We start from the raw sequence: 22,885 nt of genomic DNA, 5'->3' as shown, positions 1-22,885 counted from the left end.
GAGAAAGGATGCGTCAGTGGCAGTTATTTTCTCTAACTGAATACACTTCCTCTACTGTTTGAAATCTTTAAAGGAATGTTTTGTTTTGTTTTATAGGTTTTGTTTTGTGGTACCAGGAACTGAACCGAAGGGTGCTCTACTACTAAGCTACACCCCCAGCCCTTTTTTATTTTTTATTTTGAGACAGGGTCTTGCTAAATTGCCTAGGTTAGCCTTGAACTTGAGATACTCTTGCTTCAGCCTCCCTACACACTACAATTATAGACATGCACCTCTATGTCTAGCTTAAATTGATTTTTCAAAAAATATTAAATATCTAGTATTATGAGTTCACATTAGCAGAAAAAAATCCTGTCTTTTTTTTTTTTTAAGGGGAGGGTTATAACGGTAACAGGAATTAAATCCAGGGGTACTTTACCACTGAGCTACATCCCCAGCCCTTTTTATTTTGAGACAGAGTCTCACAAAGTTACTGAGGGTCACTAAATTGCTGGGGCTGACCTCAAATTTGCGATCCTCCTGCTTCAGCATCTGGACTCACTGGGATTATATGTCATTGTGCCAGCTCATCTCCAGCCTTTTAAATTTTATTTTGAGATAGGATCTCACTAAATCCAAGCTGACTTAGAACTTGTGATCCTCCTGGCTCAGACTCCTGAGTAGTTGAAATTACAGGTGTGCAAGGCCACGACTGGCAGAAATAAATTGATTTTTGCATAGCTATTCAGAATTATACACCAAAAATACATGAAGTAACTTCTAATAATACTGTAAATGCCTTCTAAATGTTCTTCCTGTCCTTGGAGCTCTCTTCTATCATGGTTTCTCCTATAAATAGTTGCCAGGTTAATATTTCCAAAATACTAGACTATTCTTTTCATATTCCTGATTGAATCCTGATTAAAAGGATTCCACATGAGCCAGATACTAAATTTAAAAGCGTCAGCCTAGCATTCCAAGGATTATACAAACAGCAGCTCTGGTCACATCTTTCTCTCTCCCTTTACAAGGTCCTTGCTCATGAAAAACCGATGACTACATCCACAACACTGCCCTATACCAGGTTAAATTTACATCTGTCTTCTGGGCTTTTCCCCTCTGGAATGTTCTTATTCCATCAAAACTCTGGGCCTATTACACATCCGTTCCCCATGATCACCTAGTAAAAAGTCAGTTCCTGATGCCACTGCTCTTACACAGAGTAGATATAAATATCTGTGGACCTTTTAACCTAACTGGATTTAAATATATATATATATTAAAATATACTTATTTTAAAATATATATATATTTTAGTTGTAGATGGACACAATACCTTTATTTATTTTTATATGGTGATGAGGATCAAACCCAGTGCCTCTTGTGTACTAGGCAAGCACTCTACCACTGAGCCACAACTCCAGTCCTAACCTAGCTGGATTTTAAGCTCTGTATCCTAACATATACAAAGCTTTTTACTCATCCACATTTTTTGCTTCAAATCAATATAGCAGTTATATTAGGACTGTTTTGTGTTTGGACAATAAACTCCATGAGGGTTCTTAAGTTTTTCCTTAGAACCAACAAAATCTGAATGCACATCATCATGTAGGATCAGCTTTTACTGAGCTTATAAATTATTTCTGCCAAGAAGTGGTTTTAAGAGCTCCATTCCTTATAGTAGGCACAGCCTATAAGCAGTCCACTATCCTAAAATAAGGGGAACTTCTCTCTTTTTGTCCTCCCTGCCCCCATTACTAGGAATTGAATATACAGGTGCTCTACCACTGAGCTACAACCCCCAGTTGCTCCCCACCCCCACCTTTCTTTTCTTCCCCCAGCCAGAGTCTTGCTAAGTTGTTGAGGCTGGCCTCTAACTTGCAGTCCTCCTGCCTCAGTTTCCTGAGCAGCTAGGATTACAAGTGTGCAAAACTATGCCTGGCTGGGCTTCTTTTCTTATTTTATCATTTCCTCCAGTCTCCTGCCAGGTCTAGGGCCTAGAACCCTGACTGCCCCCATTCTCCCAATATGTGGCCCAAGGTTCTACATGCATCAATCTTGACCTGCATGAGTATTTATGAAACTGTGTATTTATCACTTACAAATCTAACAGCAAGAGCCAAAAGTACCCCAAAATCTCTGCAACAGCAGGCTAGATGAGATCTGAACTCATTATACCCCTCAAATGGTATGATCTGGACTGCCGAAGGCATAAAACGGACTGTTAAGGTCCCTTTTATGAGTTTAATTCTATGGACCTGCACATATTTGTTATTTCCATAGACCTCCTTACCAACTACCCACCTAACACCGACCTATTAATAGTGCAGAATCAAGGCAGTCAGAATGTTTTCTAAATCAGCCCCTGTCCCAAGATGTTTTGACCACCCTAGGAAACTTTTCGAAAGTTGTGGCAGCAGTTTAAGACACAGAGAAAATAAGCTGACTTAACTAGTGATTATCTGCTCATTCATACCTCTCTATCTTATTACTTTTCAGGAAGAGATATTTATTATCCAAAAAGAAAATGTATTTGTTTAAAATTATCTGTACTTTTACTAATTAATACTATCCCAAGAAATAACAAAAGTGGATAATGAAATAACAATTACCATAAAGCAGTCCATCAAGTATCATGAATGGTAAACAATACTTACTCTTCCAGGAACCAAAGGGATGGTAGCTTCCGCCTTGGTTCTCTCAGCCTCATCATAACTGGGCAGCGTTGTAGCCACGTTGTAAGATGGGGGCTTTGGAAACCCAGACTCATCTTTGTAGTCAAAATAGGCTGCAGGAAAAGTCACCATTATCTGATGAGTAGCTGAATTAAAAGAATAAAAGGAGTTCCATTATGTGGCAAATAAAACCCATTCTATTCCTAAGAGTACATATAGAATAACAAAAAAAACCCCAAGACATTTAAAAATGAATGAAAGAGCTAGGCACGGTGGCACACACCTGTAATTCCAGCAGCTCAGGAGACTGAGGTAGGATTGTGAGTTCGAAGTCAGCCTCAGCAACTTAGCAAGGCTCTAAGCAACTTACCGAGAGACCCTGTCTCTAAATAAGATATAAAAAGGGCTGGGGGTGTGGCTCAGTGGTTGAGTGCCCCTGGGTTCAATCCCCAGTACCAAAAAAATAAAAAATAAAAATAAAAAAGAATGTAAGAGACTATGGATAATTTTTAAATTTATTCACTTCTCAGTGCTTGGAAATCCAGACTCACTTTGCATCCTTATTTCCAACTGCTTTTTAAAAAAAATTTTTTTTAGTCGGAGATGGACACAATACCTTTATTTATTTATTTTTATGTGGTGCTGAGGCTTGAACCCAGTGCCTCACATGTACTAGGAGAGCGCTCTACCACTGAGTCACAGCCACAGCCAGACTCAGTCCTCCAACAGCTTTTCAAACACTATTTTAGACCATCATATAGGTTTTCAAAAGGCACTTAAGTTCAACAGTGGAATAAGGAAAACAGTTCAGCTAAAAATACTTCACATGTGTACGTAAATCTGTATTGGGGTTTCCTCCTATTAACAACTTGGAAGTCAACTTGGAAGGGAAAAAAAGCCAAAGCTTAAAATTCATTTCTTATTGTGGTACTTTACTCTTTCACAAGATTTTTGGCCACATATTATTTTCTCTGGTATGCTTAAGCTAACTAATTCATTAATAGAACAATTACTTATCTCTATTAAAATTTTCATTTACTCTTTTTAACACTGCCATCTCCATTTCTCATTCATAATAGAGGTATTATGAACGATTCAATACAATCAGAAAACATATATCTGTAAGTTAAATTTCTACATGATTCTTCAAAAAAATTTAAAAATTTGAAAAAATACTCCTACAGTTCAATTTTTTCTTTACTTATGATTCACTTTCAAAATTTTTATTGTAATATGTTACTAAAACTGTCAATCAACATAATGCACATCATTAATAAAAAAGGAAAAATATTCTAGTATGACACAGACAGATAACGTATTTGATAAAACAAATACCCACTAAAACACTTAGTAAAACAGGAAAAAAACAAAAAACTTAATCTGGTCACAAATCTCGACCCCCCCCCCCAAAAAAAAACAGTATAAACACCACAGTTAATGGTAAATTACTAAAAGCTTTCTTCTCTAAGATTATAGAAAGAGACAAAAATACGCACTATCAACCACTTCTAACTAAACATTTCTTAAAAAGTGCTAGGCTGGCGCAATGAGGCAAGAAAATGAAACAAAAGATGTAAGAATTAGAAAGGAAAAAAAAAAAAAAACCTGTCAATTACAGAGGCATTATAGCATATGCAGAATATCCAAAATAATCTGTAAACTATTAAAATATGTGAGCTTAGCAAAGTCTCTGAATATATAGTAATATAAATCACCAATCATATTTGTCTATACAAGCAACAAATGGAAAATGAGATTATAAAGGATCATTTACAACAGCACCAATATATTTCAAACACCTAAAAATAAATGGAATAAAAAGTGTGCAGGACTTCTATAATGAAAATTACAAAATATGGAGAGAAGTTAAAGACCTTAATAAATGGAGGAATAGATCATGTTCATAAACTGGAAGAAAACATTATAAAGACGTTAATTCTCTTCAAACCCACAAATACAGTGTAAAATTCTAAAATTCTAACAAGGCTTTTGTTTTTTCCAGTTTTATGGAAATTGACAAGCTGATTCTAAAATATACATGGAAACATAAAATGTTAAGAACAGTCAAAACAATTATGAAAAACAAAAAAACTGAAGAAACCGATATAGTGACACACACCTGTAATCCTAGCTACTCTGGAGGCTGAGGCAGGAGGATCACCAAGTACAAGGCCAGTCTGGGCAACTTAGCAAACCCTATCTCAAAGTAAAAAATTAAAAGGGCTGGCAGTAGGAAAAAAAAACAAAAACAAAACTGGGAGGGGGCGCAGGGCTGGCACTGCAGCTCAGAACACTTGCTAAGCATGCACACACAGCCCTGGGTTCAATTCCCAGTAATACAAAAATTTTAAAAACTTTAAAAGCTGAAGGACCTATAATCAGACATCAAGATCATAAAACTCTAAAGTTAAAACAGCAGGGTACACAAAAATAAATAAATCAAAGAACAAAATAGTGAGGCAAAAAAGAGATCCACACAAATATGGTCACCTAATTTATAATAAAGGTAATACTACAGAAGAGTAGAGAAAGATGGTCTATTCAATAAAGGTGCTGAGCCAACTAGATGTTCACATGGAAGAACAAATTAATCTTGACCATTACTTTATACTATATAGAGAAATCAACTGCAGAGGGAATACAGATCTAAATGTGAAAAGAAAAATAATAAAAACTTTTCAAAGAAAATATAGACTTGTTGTGGTGGTACATGCCTGTAATCCCAGTAACTAGGGAGGCTGAGGTAGAAGGATAGCAAGTTCAATGCCAGGCTCAGCAACTTAATGAGACCCTGTCTCAAAATAAGAAATAGAAAGGACTAGGAATTTAGCTCAGTACCCTGGGTTTAATACCCAGTACCAAAAAAAGAAAAAAAAAAGATTATGAAAATTAAAACTGCCATGTAGGGCTGGGGCGATAGCTCAGCTGGTAGAGTGCCTGCCTCACAAGCACAAGGCCCTGGGTTCAATCCCCAGCACCGCAAAAAAAAAAAAAAAAAAAAAAAACTGCCACGTAACCAATATAAGAGCTTACTTAAAAGAAAAAGAAAGCACTTACTTTGTTCTCCATCAAAGTAACTATTTAATGTACATATACACAAAAAAATAAAAGCACATGCATGTACATTATAAATATTCCATATATAATTTCCTAGGCAATTACTTTTTACTTTTAACCAAGTTATACAAAGACATATTACAAATTGAAACCTATAACTTTAAACTAAACTACTGGCATAGTCATTTTGAATACATTAATATAACGGATACCTACTTATTACCAAGTGAACACAATCAAAGAACATTTTTCTCTATTTCAAAAGATTTCTTTTAAAAAATGTAATCCATCAATATGGGTGTCTCCTATAATGTTAAATTTTTATGAAAAGCTTAATGACAATGTTTCCAAGTTTATTTAGTATATTCAAAACAAAAATTATCTAATACTTATTAAATACTCCAATCAATATATTATAAAATAAAGTAGTATTAGGTTAAGTGAATATTCCCCATCGATAAGTACGTATCCCCTCCAGATTTTAATCTTTTTTTTTTTTTAAGTGGACTAAAAGGTATTCATAAGTCAACATTCATCTAAAAATAAGCAAGGCCCCTTCAATGAGAGAAAGGTCATGTTAAAGGTCTACTTTTTCCAGAAAGGAAAACTCTAGTTCAAAAATGATTAAACAATTAATGTCCTTGTATAATTTACAATCTACATATAAACACATTTTCCTGACACTTCATTTAATAGGAACTTAAAAGACATAGAGAGGTAGGAAGTCCTCCCTCCCTGCTTCCTTCCTTCTCTTTATTTTCAAGGCCTGAATATTAAGCACTTTCTCTATCTTCTTTTTGGTACTTGGGATTGAACCCAGGGGCACTTTATCATTGAGCCACATCCCCAGTCCTTTATTTTACTTTGTAAATTTTGAGATAGGGCCTCACTAAGTTACTTAGGGCCTTGTTAAATTATCAAGGCTGGCCTCGAACTTGTGGTCCTCCTGCCTCAGCCTCCTGAGTTGCTGGGATTATAGGCGTGCACTACCATGCCTGGCTTCAAGGCCTGGGTATTCAGATGAAATACTGCAAACCCCAAAAACTATATATTTAAAGACAGAGTTCATCAGGCCTGTATTCTAGAAACAGTCTACCTTTACTTTAGACCTAGTCTTAAGAAGCTTTGTTATTTGCTGTTCAGGTCCACAGTAAAATAAACAAACACATGAGAAAGAGGTGAAGGGACCTCAAACTGGTGGCAACAAGACACATCATCTAACAATGGGGGGAGGGTGGGATCAAATATGGAGAACCTATTCTTTAATCACAAAGTTCTATAAATCTCAACGAAGTACATATATGAATATATCAGAATGAATTTCACTATTTTGCATAATGACTCTCCCCCTTTAATTAAAAAAAAAAAAAAAAAAAAAAAAAAAACTCAGTGAAGTCATTACTGTACTATAGAACAGGACATCTACCAGAAACTTTCTAATTGTAATCCCTAACCATACAGAAAAATGTAAACAAAGAGTACAAGATGTAAGTGAATAAGACACAAAGGTGTTTGAGAAAGAGTTCTATCTAAAATGGTTTAGAGTTTTACAATGCAGAAGACAGAAACTCGGATACTATTTAGGAAAAAAAATTACATTCTAATGTAAAGAAATTTTATCATTAATAAAAAAGGAATCCTTAAAAAAAAGAGGAAACCTAAATTCTTATTAATGAGTTAGGTTTTTTAATGGGTGCATTTAATGGAAGAGCAGAATTTATGATCTGAAGAGAATAAAGGATGATGGCATTGTGATTTCTTTTCCAAGTCTTTATGTTCCAGCCTTAACTTGGTTCCACAAGATAACCTAGAAATTTTCCCAAGTCTTGTATTAGTGAGATTGGTTTCAGGTGCTTACAAATAAAAGAATCATAACTAGTACAAGGTGACAGAAATACAAGGAGACTAATACAAGTTCAGAAACTTAAGTCAGAACAGAGATGAAACACTGACTGACCTGGTTCTTGTAACTATATAATGGCAACCTCAGAGCCAGAAATTATCAATCTCATATCAACGAACAACTGCCAAAACTGCTGTATTGAAATGAGGCTGTGTCTGAGCTCTGCACCATGAATGATGTCTCCATTCATCTATGGTATCTATCTTGGAAGAAGGCTGAATTCAGTCATGGCACATGGGTCATCTGTATGCCACTCTACCATAGTTCTGTTTCAGAGAATATGGAAGAGTTTCTATCAAAACTGGTCAACTTTGAGAAATTAGAGGAGAACTGGTATTCAGAAACTCTAGTTACCAAAAACCCTCAACTAATGACATTTTCTTTCTTCTCCCCCAACTCTTCCACACATACATAACAGATAATCTGGCATAAGATTAGAAGACTGAAAATGAAACAAAGAAAGTTTAAGCTATGAAGAATAAAATAGAATGAAAGAGCTGGAAGATTTCTATTTTTTTTTCATTAAGGATTTACTAGCATAAAAGACATTCAATACCAGTGTATTACTGGTATTACAGGCTAAACATAGTTACTAAGATCACAAAGGGCTAATGAAGAATTGGATTCTAAAATTGAAAGCAATCGCCCAATTCCTCAATTTCTACTTCCTTTAATTAAGAGTCAGCTGGAATAAAACTGAGCTCTATAAAAAAGCCACAATGAAATAGGTTTTTATCTGTTTTTTTAAGAATAGTAAAGTGAATTTTTTTCATCTTTGAAGCCAAGGACAACTTAAGGAAAACCAAGCAAAGGCAAATGCCAATAAACATAATACCAGACATGGTCTAAGTGAGTTTTATTTCGGAGTTCGGTAATCACCTTGCCCCATTACTTACCTGCATTCTCTGCAGAGATACTGCTGTAAGGTGGGGGAGCATCACCTGCAGCTTGTTCAGGTTCCCCAGGCTCTTCTTCATTCTGCAACTAAATAAAAATTTCAGATATTAAAGCACATATAAAACCAATTAGAGAGAAGAGAACCTGAAGATGAGAATATCCTTTTTAGAAAGCTGGTGATGTGTTTCAAAAGCCTTAAATCGCTGGGGAGATAGCTCAGTCGGTAGAGTGCTTGCCTTGCAAGCACAAGGCCTAGGTTCAATCCCCAGCACCACAAAAAAATAAATAAATAAAAGCCTTAAATCGTGCAAATCCTTAAAAAAAAATTTAAAAACTTAAAAAAAAATTCCTACTCCCAGGAAATCATTCTATAGAATTGATCAAAGAGAAAAAGTTAGATAAAAATGTTATTGCAGCAAAAACTGGAAGCAATCTAAATTCCAATCATAGAGGATTTATTACAGTACATTTTACAAAGGACTATTAGGCAGCCATAAGAAATAAAAATAAAAATTTGACAACTTGGGCAGATATTCAAACTGCTGCATGAAAAAGAAAAAGCTAAATTTACCAAAGAGGATGCATCACATAATTTGTTTTTTTAAAGACAGATATAAACCAGGTATGTGGTGCATGCCTGTAATTCCAGCTTTGAGAGGCTGAGACAGGGGCATCCCAAGTTTGAGGCCAGATTGGGCAACTTAGTGAGACACTGTCTCAAGATAATTTTTTTTTTTTTAAAGGTCTCAGGGTGTAATTCAGCAAAAGATTGCTTGCTTAATATGTGCAAGGTCCTGGGTTCAATCCCCAGTAACCACCACCCCCCCCCCCGCCACACACACACACACACAAGACTGATTCAAAATGGAAAGAACATCTAGAATGATAGACATCTACAATTCAGCACTATTATCTCTAAGAAATGGAAGTATAGCAAATCTTTTTCTTTTTGTTGTTTATATGTATATTCTATTTTTCAGAGTATTTATCACTTATATAATTTTATAAAGTCAGAAAAATAATGTGTTAGGACAAACACAAATCAAGGGAATTGAAGATTTATCATTATATTCAGTTTGCACACAGAAATTAAATCTTAAATAATTGAGATAGTTATGAAAACATAAAATTCTAAACTCTATCTAGACATTTCCCTTTTTCCCATCTGAGCAACTTTTTCAATAGCCAAATTTTCTGTTAGGTTATTTTTATTTTACTTATATTTTGGGTGTTGGGGATGGAACTCTGGGTCTAGGGCATGCCAAGCACATGTTCTACCACCACTGAGCTAAATCCCTAGCCTTTCTTCAGTTATTTTAAATAACTCACACTGAATGTGTCTACCTGCTATTTCTGGTATGGACAGTCTACCACCCAAGTTACCATCATAGAAAAAAGACATCTCTTCTAATTTTTCCAGTGTAATCTGCAGTCCATATTCATTTAAAAGATGAACTGGCTAGAACTGGGAGCCAATATGTAAAGTACTAACAGAGTATTCATTGATGTAACCAATTTAAGAGTCTGACCCTGGCTTCAGTGTCATCATAATATGTAGAGCCAAATGAGGTACTTACAAAATACACACCACCTCTAATCCACACTGTTACAAACCCTTATCATAAATTAAGACAGAACAAGACCTAAGGTGTCATAACATGAAGAAGAGCTCCCTAACCCATTAAATTCCAAGTGACCATCTGAATCTCTAAGCCCCATGCTATTAAGAACCAGATCTCAACAAACTTTTCTGATTACTACTGCAAAGCATTCAACGTCAAATGAATTCTCATGCTATATTCTCATCAGCATATATAATCTGGGCAGATGTTTTGAGCCCTAGTAATCTAAATTGAAGGCACTCTCCAAATAACTGTATTGTAACCTAAGATTTTTTTTCTTATATATGAAAGCGTAAGGGCAAAAGAGTTATACGAAAGTCAAACTTCTATAGGATGCTAAATGGGTGAATTATTTGAGTAAAGTTCCTGGAACCATGGCTTACCTGCATTACTGAGTTTAATATAATCTGAAGCCCTAGCTCCCTCACTAACCACTCTTGTGCTAAAGGAAGATCACAAAAATCAGCAGCAAAAGTGTCAGCCATAAGATCAGAGGCAAAAACAAATTTTCAAAATGTTACCTTACTACAAAGCAGCAAGGAATGTCCTTTAAGCCTTGCTTGATTTCTGACCTGTTTTATATTTCCTGAACTTGGTCAAAGTAATCATATTTCCTCTGTATAATTTAGGTTTCAGAAAGGAAACATGGCAATTCTAAGAAATACAGATGTTCAAAGAGTAAAGAGGTAAAGAGGTTTTACATGTCAGTATCTATAAGCTAGGCTGTCAGTCTCCTAGCAACCTGGAAATGTGAAATTTGATCACCCACCACTACAGTAACAGATAACAGAGCAAAGAAATTCCAACCTTCTCAGAAACCCCAATTTTCTCTTTGGTGAGGAAAAAAGAAATATTACCAGGTAAAGTTTTTGCTCCATTAAAACTATTACTTTAGAATCATGTAATAACATTTCCATCTTTAAGAAAGGAAAAACAGGATGTGAGGGCGATCTGGCTGCAACATCTGTCACCCCACTGATCGCCAGGGTTGATTCGGCTGATCTGGCTGGCTAGGCGGGTGTCCCCTTCCTCCCTCACCGCTCCATGTGCGTCCCTCCCTAAGCTGCTCGCTCGGTTGAAGAGGACGACCTTCCCCGATAGAGGAGGATCCTTCTTCAGTCAAGGGTATACGAGTAGCTGCACTCCCCTGCTAGAACCTCCAAACAAGCTCTCAAGAAAGGAAAAACAAGCTGGACACAGTAGTACAAGTAATCCCAGTGACTTGGGAGATTGAAGCAGAAGGATTACAAGTTTGAGGCCAGCTTCAGCAACTTTGGCAAGACCTTCAGCAACTTAGTGAGACCCCGTCTCAAAATAAAAAGTTAAAAGGGCTAGGGGGAAAAAGGGGACTGGGGCAGATGCAGCCCAGTGGAAGAGCACCCCTGGGTTCAATAATCCCCAGCAACAAAAACACAAAGCAAAACAAGCAAGCAAACAAACAAAAAAAAACACGTGACTATGGAGGCTCCACACGCTGGGATGATTCCAAAACCTCACCTCACCTTCCCACTCTGGCTTATTCCTATAATGCTGATGATAAGATTAAGATTTATCAAGAAAGTGGATTTAAAATAAAACACTAAAGTGTGGGGGAAAAAAAGAAGCAATCACCTTAAAAAAAAAAAAAAAAGGCATTTAGTGATCGCTGTCATGTTCAATAATAACTTGCTGGACAATAAACTTTTTTTTTTTTTTGTAGCAGGGATTGAACTCAGGGGTACTCAACCACTGAGCCACATCCCCAGCCCTATTTTGTATTTCATTTAGAGACAGGGTCTCACTCAGTTGCTTAGTGACTTGCTAAATTACTGAGGCTGGCTTTGAACTCATGATCCTCCTGTCTCAGCCTCCAGAGATTAGAGGCCAGCACCACCACGCCCAGCACCCAAAATCTTAAAACATACACATTCTTACACTTTGGGAAATACAAGTCAGGCACTCCCTAAGAAAGGAGAGGGAATGTGTGCACTAAAACTAGAGTGGGCTATGAATTATTTACCTGGTTCCTTTTTTTTTTTTTAATGCTACTGGAGATTGAATCCAAGTGTACCCCAGTCCTTTTGAGACACTCTTGTTAAATGGCTGAGGTTGGCCTTGAACTTGCCATTCTCGTGCTTCAGTCTCTCAAGTAGGTGGAATTACAGGTATATAACCCCTATCCTCAACTCAGAAATGTATTTTTAAGATTCTCCTTTTCTATGCCTGGGAACATTCCCCTGCAGATCTCCCAGCCACATCCCTGGAGGTCAAAGATCTTCAGGCTGTCTTCAGAGCCCTGTGAGAATAAGTACCATTGTAACTTTGGGTTGCAACTGGAAAGGTTCACAGTCTGCTATATCAACTAGGGCAATAGGAACCCACCCAAGTCCCATCTTGACTCTCATGGAATCTGGATTGTAGATGATCCTCCAAGAGGCCTAAAAGGAATAGGAATTTCTACTCTCAGTGCACAGCACTGTTGGGTGACTGTGATAATAACTGTTGAGGACTGGATTCTTTTCATCATATTTCTGTTAAAATTCTGAGCAATTTTACTTAACTCTACTTTTATTTAATTAATTACATTAATTAATTTATTTACTGTGTTCCTGGGGCTTGAACATCATCCAGGGCCTAGAGCATGCTAGGCAAGAGCTCTCTCTATCACTAAGCTAAACTGCAGCCCCTTCATTTTACTGTGCTCTACACTATAACTTTACTTTCTTTTCTATGTTCCCACTTGAGATACATCATAATCTGCTATTGTGCCTCCTGGCTTTCATCACTTTTTCAATCCCCCTGCCACACACACACAGTACTAAGGTTGAACCCAAGGGCACTCTAACACTGAGCTTCATCCTCAGCCCTTTTTATTTTTATTTTAAGACAAAGTCTCATTTAGTTGTTCAGGTTGGCCTTGAACTTGGGATTCTCCTGCCTCAGCCTCAGTCTCTGGGATTACAAAACACACCACTATGCCCAGTTTTACTCTTAATTTAAAAAAAAAATACTTATTTACAAACAGATCCTACTATTTGTTCTCAAGATTAAGCCTGCAAATAAAATAAAGGATTCTACCCCTTCTCATCTTCTTCTGCATTCAACTACTATAGTTATTCAAAATAAATATGATCTTTTAAAGAATCTCCAAGAGCCAGGTGCAGTGGTATATGCCTATAGTCCTAATAACTCAGGAGGCTGAGGCTGGAGAATCATTAGAGCCCAAGAGATAGAGGTAATTTCTGAGATCCCATCTCAGAAGAAAAACATCTCTGGTACGGAGCTCTAGTTCTAAAAGAAACAAACCTTTAACAAGTTTAAAGACACTTATACGACAGGTTTTAATTTGTATTTGAGTTCTCACCCCAGCAAGAAGGTTTCTCTACCATCCTCCCTTAAGAAGTTCTAAAGATGATCTTCAGTTTAGAAACAAGCTGTTTTTGAGCAACAGCAGAGCCAGGTTTAGGATTAGTGCTGAATAAAGGGCAACAATTTATAACTTCATCAAATGTCAGTACCTATAGGCACTTAAAAGTCATTCTTCAATTCTCTATATTTATTAAGAATGGGAAAACAACAAAAAATCCTACTAAATAAAAGCTGGGCACAGCAGTGCACATCTGTAATCCCAGCAACTCAGCAAGGGAAGAATCTCAAGTTTGAGGCCAGCCTGGTCAACAAGGGAAAACTCTGTTTCAAAATTTTAAAAAATAAAAAGAGTTGGGGATGTAGCTTAGTTGTAGAGTACCTGCTTCCCATGTGCAAGGCACTGGGTTCAAATGCCAGTACTACAAATCAAACAAACAACCCACCCCATAAATCATACACTCCAAGACAGGTACCAATATGTGTTAGTCAGTTTTTCATTGATGTAACCAAAACACCTGAGAAGAACAAATTAGAGGAAAGAAGATTTATTTTGACTTATAGTTTCATAGGTTCAGTTCATGGTTGGCTAGCTAGAAACATCACAGCAGAAGGATGTGGCAGAGAAAAAGCTGCTGAGCTCATGGCAGTCAAGAAGGGGTGGGAGAAGCACAGCAAAAAGATAAACCCTTCCACAGTACACTACCACTGACCTATTTCCTTCAATTGAAGTCCTACCTCCCTAGTTCATTCAGCTATCGAAGGACCAATCCCTAATGGCTCAGTGGTACAACACTTACCTAGTATACATAAGGCCCTGGGTTCGATCCTCAGTACTGCAAAATAAGTAAATAAATAATTCTTGCAAATTTCAAGTTCCTTCTTTAAGTTACTAACAATAAATCTCAGAAAATCCTGAGTCGATGCCTAAACTCTAGCTTTAAAAGTTAATTACCATTTTAAATTCTAGTAAAATTTTTACCTTAAAATGCAATTTTTAAACCTTTCATTACCAACCTACTACTTCTGTATACTCTAAATCCTACCAAAGGAAACAGTATAATTACCAGGAAGTAACAATCACATTCCTTTAGATAAACAACTGAGTAAGAATTTTACTGTTATTCAGAAATAGCTACAATGTTTGTGAGGAAGGGAAATTCTTTATTGTATTCTTTATTCTTTATTTTTTCTATAATGTAACTGTAAATTGTGTCACTCTAACATCGCCAAATTCTTCCCATTCAAAAACAGCTCTCTGAGGGCTGGGGAGATAGCTCAGTTGGTAGAGTGCTTGCCTTGCAAGCACAAGACCCTGGGTTCGATCACCAGCACTGCAAAAAACAACAACAAAAACAGTTCTCTGTTAAATGCTTTCCCCCCCTTTGAATGGAACCCAGGGCCTTGCCTGTGCTAGTCAAGTGCTCCACCACCGAGATTCAGCCCAATTGCTATAAATTAGGGGATGAAATTCTAAATAATTCTGACGAAGAGAGACTCAACAATAAAAATAGCAACCCTACTAAAAAGTGGACAAAGAATCTGAATGCATATTTCTCCAAAGAGAATACACAAATGGTCAGTAGACACAAAATGCTCAACATCATTAAGTAATAAAGGAAATTCAAGTCATCATTTCACAAGAAAGCTAAAAAAAAAAAAGACTATAAAGATGTTGCTGCCTATGTGGAGAAAGTGGAACCTTAATATGCTGCTGGTGAGATGTAAATAGTGCAGCTGTTATAGAAAAGTTTGAGGATTTCTCAAAAAAGCTATACAGTTACAGTAAGAATCAGCAATTCTACTCCTAGGTGTGTGTGTGTGTGTGTGTGTGTGTGTGTGTGTGTGTGTGTATTTCAAGAGAAATGAAAACACATGTTCACACAATCACAGCAGCATTATTCCTAACAGTCAAAATGCTTGTCAATTTATCAAAGAATAAATAATATGTGGTACATTTCATTTTTTTAGCCAAAAAAGTACAAACTACTGACACATGCTATGACATGAATGAACCTTGAAAACATTATATTAAGAGAAAGAAGTCACTAGTAAAAGACCATATGTCATACTCTTCCATTTATATAACATCTTTCAAAAAGGCAAAAATACATAAAGATCAAAGGTTGCCAGGGTTGAGGGAGGAGAGTAGGAGGAGGAGCAAACTGAGTTTCTTTTGGGGGTCATTCCAGCCCTTTTTAAAATATTTTTATTTGAGACAGGGTCTTGCTAAGTTGCTGAGGCTGATCTCAAATTAATGATGCTCCTGCTTCAGCCTCCCTAGTCATTGGGATTACAGGCGTTTGAAATTACAACACCCAGAAGGGGTGATAAAAAATGTTTTGAGAGCTGGGTGCTCTCAGCTGTTATCTGCTTATTGGGTAGTCTGAGGCAAAATGATCAAGAGTTCTAGGCAACATAGTGAGATCCTGATTAAAAAGAAAAAAGTTTTTAAATTAGACAGCTATAATAACTGTATAACCTTGTGGATATAACAAAAATCACTCAACTGTACATGCTTTTCTATTTATTTATTTGAACCAGAGATTGAACCCAGGTCCTCCCACAAACTAGGCAAGTACTCTCTACTACTGAGCTACAATGCCCAGTTCTTTCTTTTCTTTTCTTTTTTTTTTTTTTTTTTTAATTTCAAGACAAGGTCTCCCTACATTGCCCAGGATGGCTTCAAACTTGTGATCTGCCTCAGCCTTCTGAGTAGCTGGGATTACAGGCATGCCCCACCACATCTGACTAACTGCATGCTTCTCTTTTGGTGGTACTAAGGATCAAACCCAGGGGTACTTTACCACTGAGCTACATCCCCAGCCTGTTTTATTTTTTATTTTGAGACAGGGTCTCACTAAGTTGTTTGGGGCCTCACTAAATTGTTGAACTTAAAAACTTTCAATCCTGCCTCAGCCTCCCAAATTGGCACCACACCAGGCCCAGTTAACAGGCACACACCACCATACCATGCCCAGTTAACTTTACACTTTAAAAGCATATTTCAGAGCTGGGGATGTAGCTATGCTACATGTAGAATACTTTTATGGTATGTGAACTTTATCCCCCCAAAACAGGATAAGACTATTTCCTAATTTTGAAAAAGGAAGACTATATTATATAAATTTTATTTAAACAAAACCCAAAATTACTCCAAATCATGATCTCTAGCTAAGTCAGTGACTATTCCCCTCAACAAAAAGGAAAGGATTCTGATCCCATCAACATCCTCAAAGCTAGCTGGGTGAAATGGCACAAGCCTGTAATCCCAGCTATTTGAGTGGCTAAGGCAGAAGGATCACAAGTTCAAGGGCAGCCTGTCTCAAAATAAAAGATGAAAAGGGCTGTGGACCCCGTTCAGTGGTAGAGTACCCCTGGGTTCAACTCCCAGTACTGAGGTAAAAAGTACACTGGACTTAGACTATCCCTAACTGTATCACTCATGTCAGAAAGAAAAGATATATACAAATTTTCTTAATGCCAAAATGAAAACAATTAAAAATTAAATTCACCCAAGCAGGAAAATCAAGTAATTAGAATGATTTTAAAATCAATACAATGGATGAAGAAAATAATATTGCAGTAAATCCCCTTACAAAGCCCATTAGTTTGTAAAGCTTTCTATTTAAATATTTTTGTGGTTGTTACTGTTAACATAAATACAACTGATGAACATTTGGTTTGGCTGGAGAGAAGATATTCTCAGTATTTATATAAGTCCTTAGAAATGAGAGAGCAAATCCTGTGAACTATGATCATCATTCTGATTGTTTTTCTTAACCCTCTATTCCTTTAGGTTCAAATTAACAAGAAAGAAAAGAAGGTGGCAACACAATAGGCACACAACTCTTCCAACCTCAACTTTCCTTAGCCAAGGCTCTTGGAGAAATTACCCCACATCCATGAAGACACTAAATTAGCCAATTATGACTAATGTAACACTGTGAGATTTTTGAGCAGCATCATAAATTTGTTAACCTGCCAACCCTTGGGATCTGTATCCAAATATTTCTGCCACTAATGGCTCCACCAAGATAACATGGACCAAATGGTGCCCAGTATTTCCTGGCACATAGCTTCAGTAAAACCTGTGGTCAAGAACCTTCCAGGTTAATGGTTTGACCTCAGTGGGTCATTACTTCACAAAATCTGAGGAAATAAGGAGAGACACTTGTTGGATGTTTTAAATAGGAAATATCAGATCTCTCTGCCACTGAACATAGTATCTTTTAAGCAACAACATTCAAGCTAATACCCAGTCCATGTCCTTGGTTATGTTATGAATCCTATATCCTTTCTAGTTGGTTCGATTAAAAAAAAAAAAAAAAAAACCCTGCACGCCACTTAATTCAGAACTCCAGGGCTACTTGCAAAAAAATTAAGTCCTAAAGCAAGAAAGGTCCAAATGGAGATTAGTCACCTAGTTTGTTCCCCTGAATTTGACAAGACAGCAGAAACTGTACATCTTTTGTTTACAGAGTAAATAATATTAAAAACAGTAGGTACTATTATCACTTTAAATAATTTATATGAAATTCAGTCCATAAAGTAAAGGTGAAGTTGGTAAATACAATCCATTTTTTAAAACTCTATAAAATTTTCAACTACATACTTTAAAGCTCTAAAACAGAAACATGAAAGTAAACCAAGCTCCTAAGTAGTTACCATTTAAAATGATATATAAACAGCCTGTTTTTGGAAAAAGAAATTTTCACAACAAAGCACAAACTACAGTTGGCATTTATTCAAGAATTCTTTGATTTCAAGAACAATATTAAAAATTGTTTGTTGCTACTTATAAACTCAAAATAGAGCTAAAATGATTCTAGGCTTGGTTTATAGAACATTTCTAGCCTCCAATAATATTTTACACATGATAGCTGGATGAGATGGTGCACACCTGTAATCCAAGCTACTTGGAAGACTGGAATAGGAGTATCACTGGTTAGCTTGAACAGCTCAGTAAGATCCTCCCTCAAAATAAAAAATAAAAACAGTTGTGGGTGTAGCTCAGTGGTAGAACACTTGCCTAGCATGCATGGAGCCCTGGGTTCAATACCCTGCGTACACACAAAAGAAAGTTTAAAAAAAAATCATACAAGATGTTCAAAGAAATACTATTCATAAAACTAGAAAACACTCAAGTGCCTATCAATAGTAGAATGGGTAACTAAATTGTAGTAACTTCACACAGTACAATATTATCCAATGATATAAATGAATAAATTATAACTACATACAAACATCATGTTGAACAAACTAAGCCAGACATAAAAGAATATAAATGATTATATTTACAAAAAGATTAAAAAAAAAAAAAAAAAAAGATAAACCTAAGACCCTAAAGAAGGGTTACCCTAAAGAAGTGGGTAAATAGAGGAGCTCTCAGAGGGGTGATAATGCTGTTTCTTGACTTAAATACTAATTAAATGTGCATGTTCAGTTTGTAAAAGTTTATGTTCCACATTTATACTATGTGTGTTTCTGTATTTCACAAACAATTCAGAGGGCAAAAAGGAGATTATCAGAGGATTAGCAACATAAACTATGAGCCTTCTGCCAACAGGAACCTTGGCATGGTTTATTGGTGCATTCACCCCAGCACTTAACATCGAGCAGCACATCATAGATACGTAACTAGCACATATTTGCCAAAAGAGGCATGGAGATACATACAGTTCTACCAAAAACCTACCCAAAAAAGTGGCAGCTAAACTGGGCTTGGCAGTGGCTCAGGAGGCTGAAGCAGGAAGATCTCAAGTTCGAAGCCAGCCTCAGCAACTTAGAGAGGCCCTAAGCAACTGAGACCCCGTCTCCAAATAAAAAATAAAATGGGCTAGGGATAAGCGCCTCTGGGTTTGATCCCTGATAGGTAGGTAGGTAGGTAGGTAGGAAGGAAGGAAGGAACGAACGAAGAAACGAAGGAAGGGAGGGAGGGAGCAAAAGAAAAAAGAAAAGAAAGAGAAAAAGACATCTCCAATCTTTATCTCTTTAAAAAATAAGAAACATATAATATTGAGTATTCAACCTATAACACTTAGCATAGCATACTATGTTCAAATAGTTTTTGTGGCCTAATTAAAGAAAAGATGGTATTTTGCAAGCACAAGGCCCTGGGTTCAATCCCCAGCATCGCCAAAAAAAAAAAGTAAAAAAGATGGTATTTTGATCACACTAAAATTTCTAAAATGTTTTTCCTTGTAAAAACAACTAGCGGCATAGCCAACAAATAGAGTATTATACATTGAAAAAACAGTAAAATCAAATGTACAGACACTGAAAGACAAACAGAGCCATGCCTAGGACCCAAATACAAACACTGACTGCAGCCTGTGCTACCAGAGCTAGCCCTCAAGCTGAGAAGTTATGCTTGCTTATTAGTTTGGCATAGAGTATACTCGGGCAGAAATAATGGGTGAAAAAAGGTCCACCTTGACTCGGGCCTGCTTGTGCGGTCCTCTTCTCTGGCAAGAACTGTTAGAAGCAAGAAATGGATGCAGACATCATTTAATACCTTTTCCACTATCCTATTATCACAGAATATTTCATTTTTTAAGTGCTTAACCGCTAGATTAATTCAACCCTACTCAAAAAATGTGCCAGGCCTTGACTGATGTTGTTTTGGCCAATGGTGAATGTGGCTGATGTTTTTGACCTCACAACTCTGCAGTTTAGCAAATAAAAAAGACAAAGTAGTTAACAATAATAATGAAGATTAAACACACACATTTGTCATTAATCCCTTCCAAAACCCTCCTAAATGAGACATTAGTAAAATGTTCACTTAAAAGCAAATATCTACAAAGATAAGCAATAGGAGAGGAAACAGCAATAAAATCCTGAAAGTCAGAAGTAGGGTGACAAGTGGTAACTGACTCATGAGACCCAAGAAAGCAGAATTCTAGAACCAGAAAGCAGAAAAACAACCTGTTTGCACCCAAAAAAGCTCAGAAATCGGTGGCACCAGACACCAGTTAAGTAGGAGTGAAAAAGGGATTTAAAAACAGGAAGTTTGGAGGAGTAATTAAGCATATATAGCTCCCAGGATTCTCATTAGAAGACTACAGAGATTTATTCTCAGAAGACCGTAAAGCTGAGAGATCTGGACTGAAGATGTCAGAGTTGAAGGGAACTATGGAAAAGAGTGAAAGATCTGTACACTAAATGTTGAGAGCTCCCATCCTTCTTCTTCCAGTCACCTCCCAGGTTGCTAGCAGCCACATATATTCTCTAGGGGAACTGACCAATCCCCCAGAGTCCATGAGAAAAGACCCAAAGACAACGACACTCAGAACAGTCTAGCTGGGTCACACTATGGCATAGGCCACAGTGAGAAGCTCCATCAAACATAATGAGCTTCTAAACTGCTTTACTGCTGCAGCACTCTGTTTATGTGCAGTCAAGGATTACCAGTGAAAGTTTCTAACATAAAGGGTTCATAAAGGATCAGTGCAAAGAGAAGAGAGCAATGTGGAATGAACAACTACAAAGGCAAATGGAAACTTAAATAAGGGGAAAAAGGAGCTAGGAGTGTAGCTCAGTGGAAAAGCGTGTGCTAATTAGCATGCATGAGGTCCAGGATTCAATGCCCAGCAAAAAAAAAAAAAAAAAAGAAAAAACTCACCAGAGAAAACCCTCAGTAATCTCAGAGAACTAAGACAGAAAAAATTAGAATATTAAAACAAGGACAGTGTGCTATTTAAAACACGAGATGTTTTCAAAACTTAAAAATTATAACAAAATTTATCAATGAATTAGAAGATAAAATTGAGAAACTCTCATGAGAGAAAAAACAGGAGATATAGGAAAAGGAAAAAAAGATGACAGATATGAGAAAAGGGAAAAAAAGAAAATAATAATAATAATAAAAATAAAGAATCAGGTGTGGCAGCCCACAACCATAATCCCAGTGACTCAGAAGGGTAAGGCAGGAAGATCACAGGTTCAAGGTCAGGCCTCAGCAACTGAATGAGACTCTCAAAATACAAAATAGAGGGAGCTGGGGATACAGCTCAGTAGCAAATCACTACTGGGCTCAATCCCCAGGACCAAAAGGAAAAAAAAGAAAAAAAGAAAACCCAAGATTCAAATAAAGCCAAAGAGAGAATTGGGTGGCGGGGCGGGGGGGATGGGGGGTCAAGTGGGGATGGTGGTACATGCCTATAATCTCAGCTACTGGGGAAGCTGAGGCAGGAGGATTGCAGTGCAAGGCCAGTCTGGGTCTATTGGATAAGCCTCAGAAGCTTACTAAGACCCTGTCTCAAAATAAAAAGGGTTGGGCAGTATAGCTCAGTGGTAGAGAGTTTGCCTAGCATTGCCTGGATCCAACCTCTTGTATTGCAAGAAGAAAAAAAAAAAAAGACCCAAGACCCAAGAAACAAAAATAAAAAACTCATCTACAAAGAAATTTGCAAAATCAATACAATGCTGTCTGTGTGGATCAAAGCCACCAGTTTCTACACACAAAAACAATTATGCACCAGGTTTGGCATCACATGCCTGCTAATCCCAGGAATTTGAGAGGCTGAGGCCAGAGGACAACAAGTCCAAAGATAGCCTCAGCAACTTAGTGAGACCCTATCTCCCAAAAACCAAACCAGAACAAAACCAATCAATTGGGCTAGGAACGTGGCTCAGTAGTAGAGTGTCTGCCTGGCCTGCACAAGGCCCTGGATTTGATCCTCAGCACCACATAACACACACACACACACACACACACACACATACACACACACACAATCAATTATAAGACTAGAAGGAGCCATCAAAACAAAATTAATCCAACTACTTTCATTTCACAAAGGAAAACAAGGTTACAAAGAGGAAATGTTCTTGTCCACAGTGACATAGCTACTTAAGTCATGGCAGAAAGTGGACTAGTACAAATTAAATGTTTTAAGTCCTTTTATGTTCTCCTCAGTTGGGTCCTACTTACGTAGAGCCCAGTGTGAACCTTCCAAGTACATAAGTCTTCATTACAAGCTTCAAAAACCAGACGTAGCTCACAGGTAGAACATGTGCTTAGCAGGTGCAAGGCCCTGGATTCAAAGTCCAGCACCAAAAGAGAAAGACAGGGTTAGAGAGGCAAAATATTATATGAAAAGCCTGAATCCTAGATAATAATGCACCTAAAAAACAAAGCTTCAAAAAAGACTACTATTGCTCATTCCGTAGTTCACAAAATTTCATCAAAATTTTATAAGGGCAAGGCTGGGGATTTAGTTAAGTGATATAGTGCCTGCCTAGCAGGCATGAGGTCCTCAGTTCAATCCCAAGCACCATAAAATAATTAATTAATTAATTAATTAATTAAAAAGTTAAGGGCAAAGTAAAAAAGTTTTTGAAGATTTAAAAAAAAAAATAAAAGCACACCATTTTTCTTAAGATGTACCTTTTAAAAAGCA

General features: G+C 36.9%; 1 protein-coding gene across 2 annotated transcripts in view; it reads right to left on the bottom strand.

Moving 5' to 3' along the window:
• Positions 1–22,885, bottom strand: part of Ndfip1 (Nedd4 family interacting protein 1) — a 53,089-nt gene that overhangs the window by 18,441 nt on the left and 11,763 nt on the right. Inside the window, exons 2-3 of one of the 2 annotated variants that reach the window (XM_047555955.1) lie at positions 8,511–8,598; positions 2,637–2,800 (exon numbers count right to left, since the gene is read on the bottom strand). In XM_047555955.1, the coding sequence (XP_047411911.1) occupies positions 2,637–2,800; positions 8,511–8,598 (252 nt within the window). The remainder of the gene's footprint in view (positions 1–2,636; positions 2,801–8,510; positions 8,599–22,885) is intronic. The other variant, XM_047555954.1, reaches the window with a different exon arrangement.

The sequence above is a fragment of the Sciurus carolinensis genome, chromosome 6 (genome assembly GCF_902686445.1).
Source record: "Sciurus carolinensis chromosome 6, mSciCar1.2, whole genome shotgun sequence".
Taxonomy (NCBI): Eukaryota; Metazoa; Chordata; class Mammalia; order Rodentia; family Sciuridae; genus Sciurus; species Sciurus carolinensis.
This window is presented reverse-complemented; position numbering and strand designations above follow the sequence as displayed.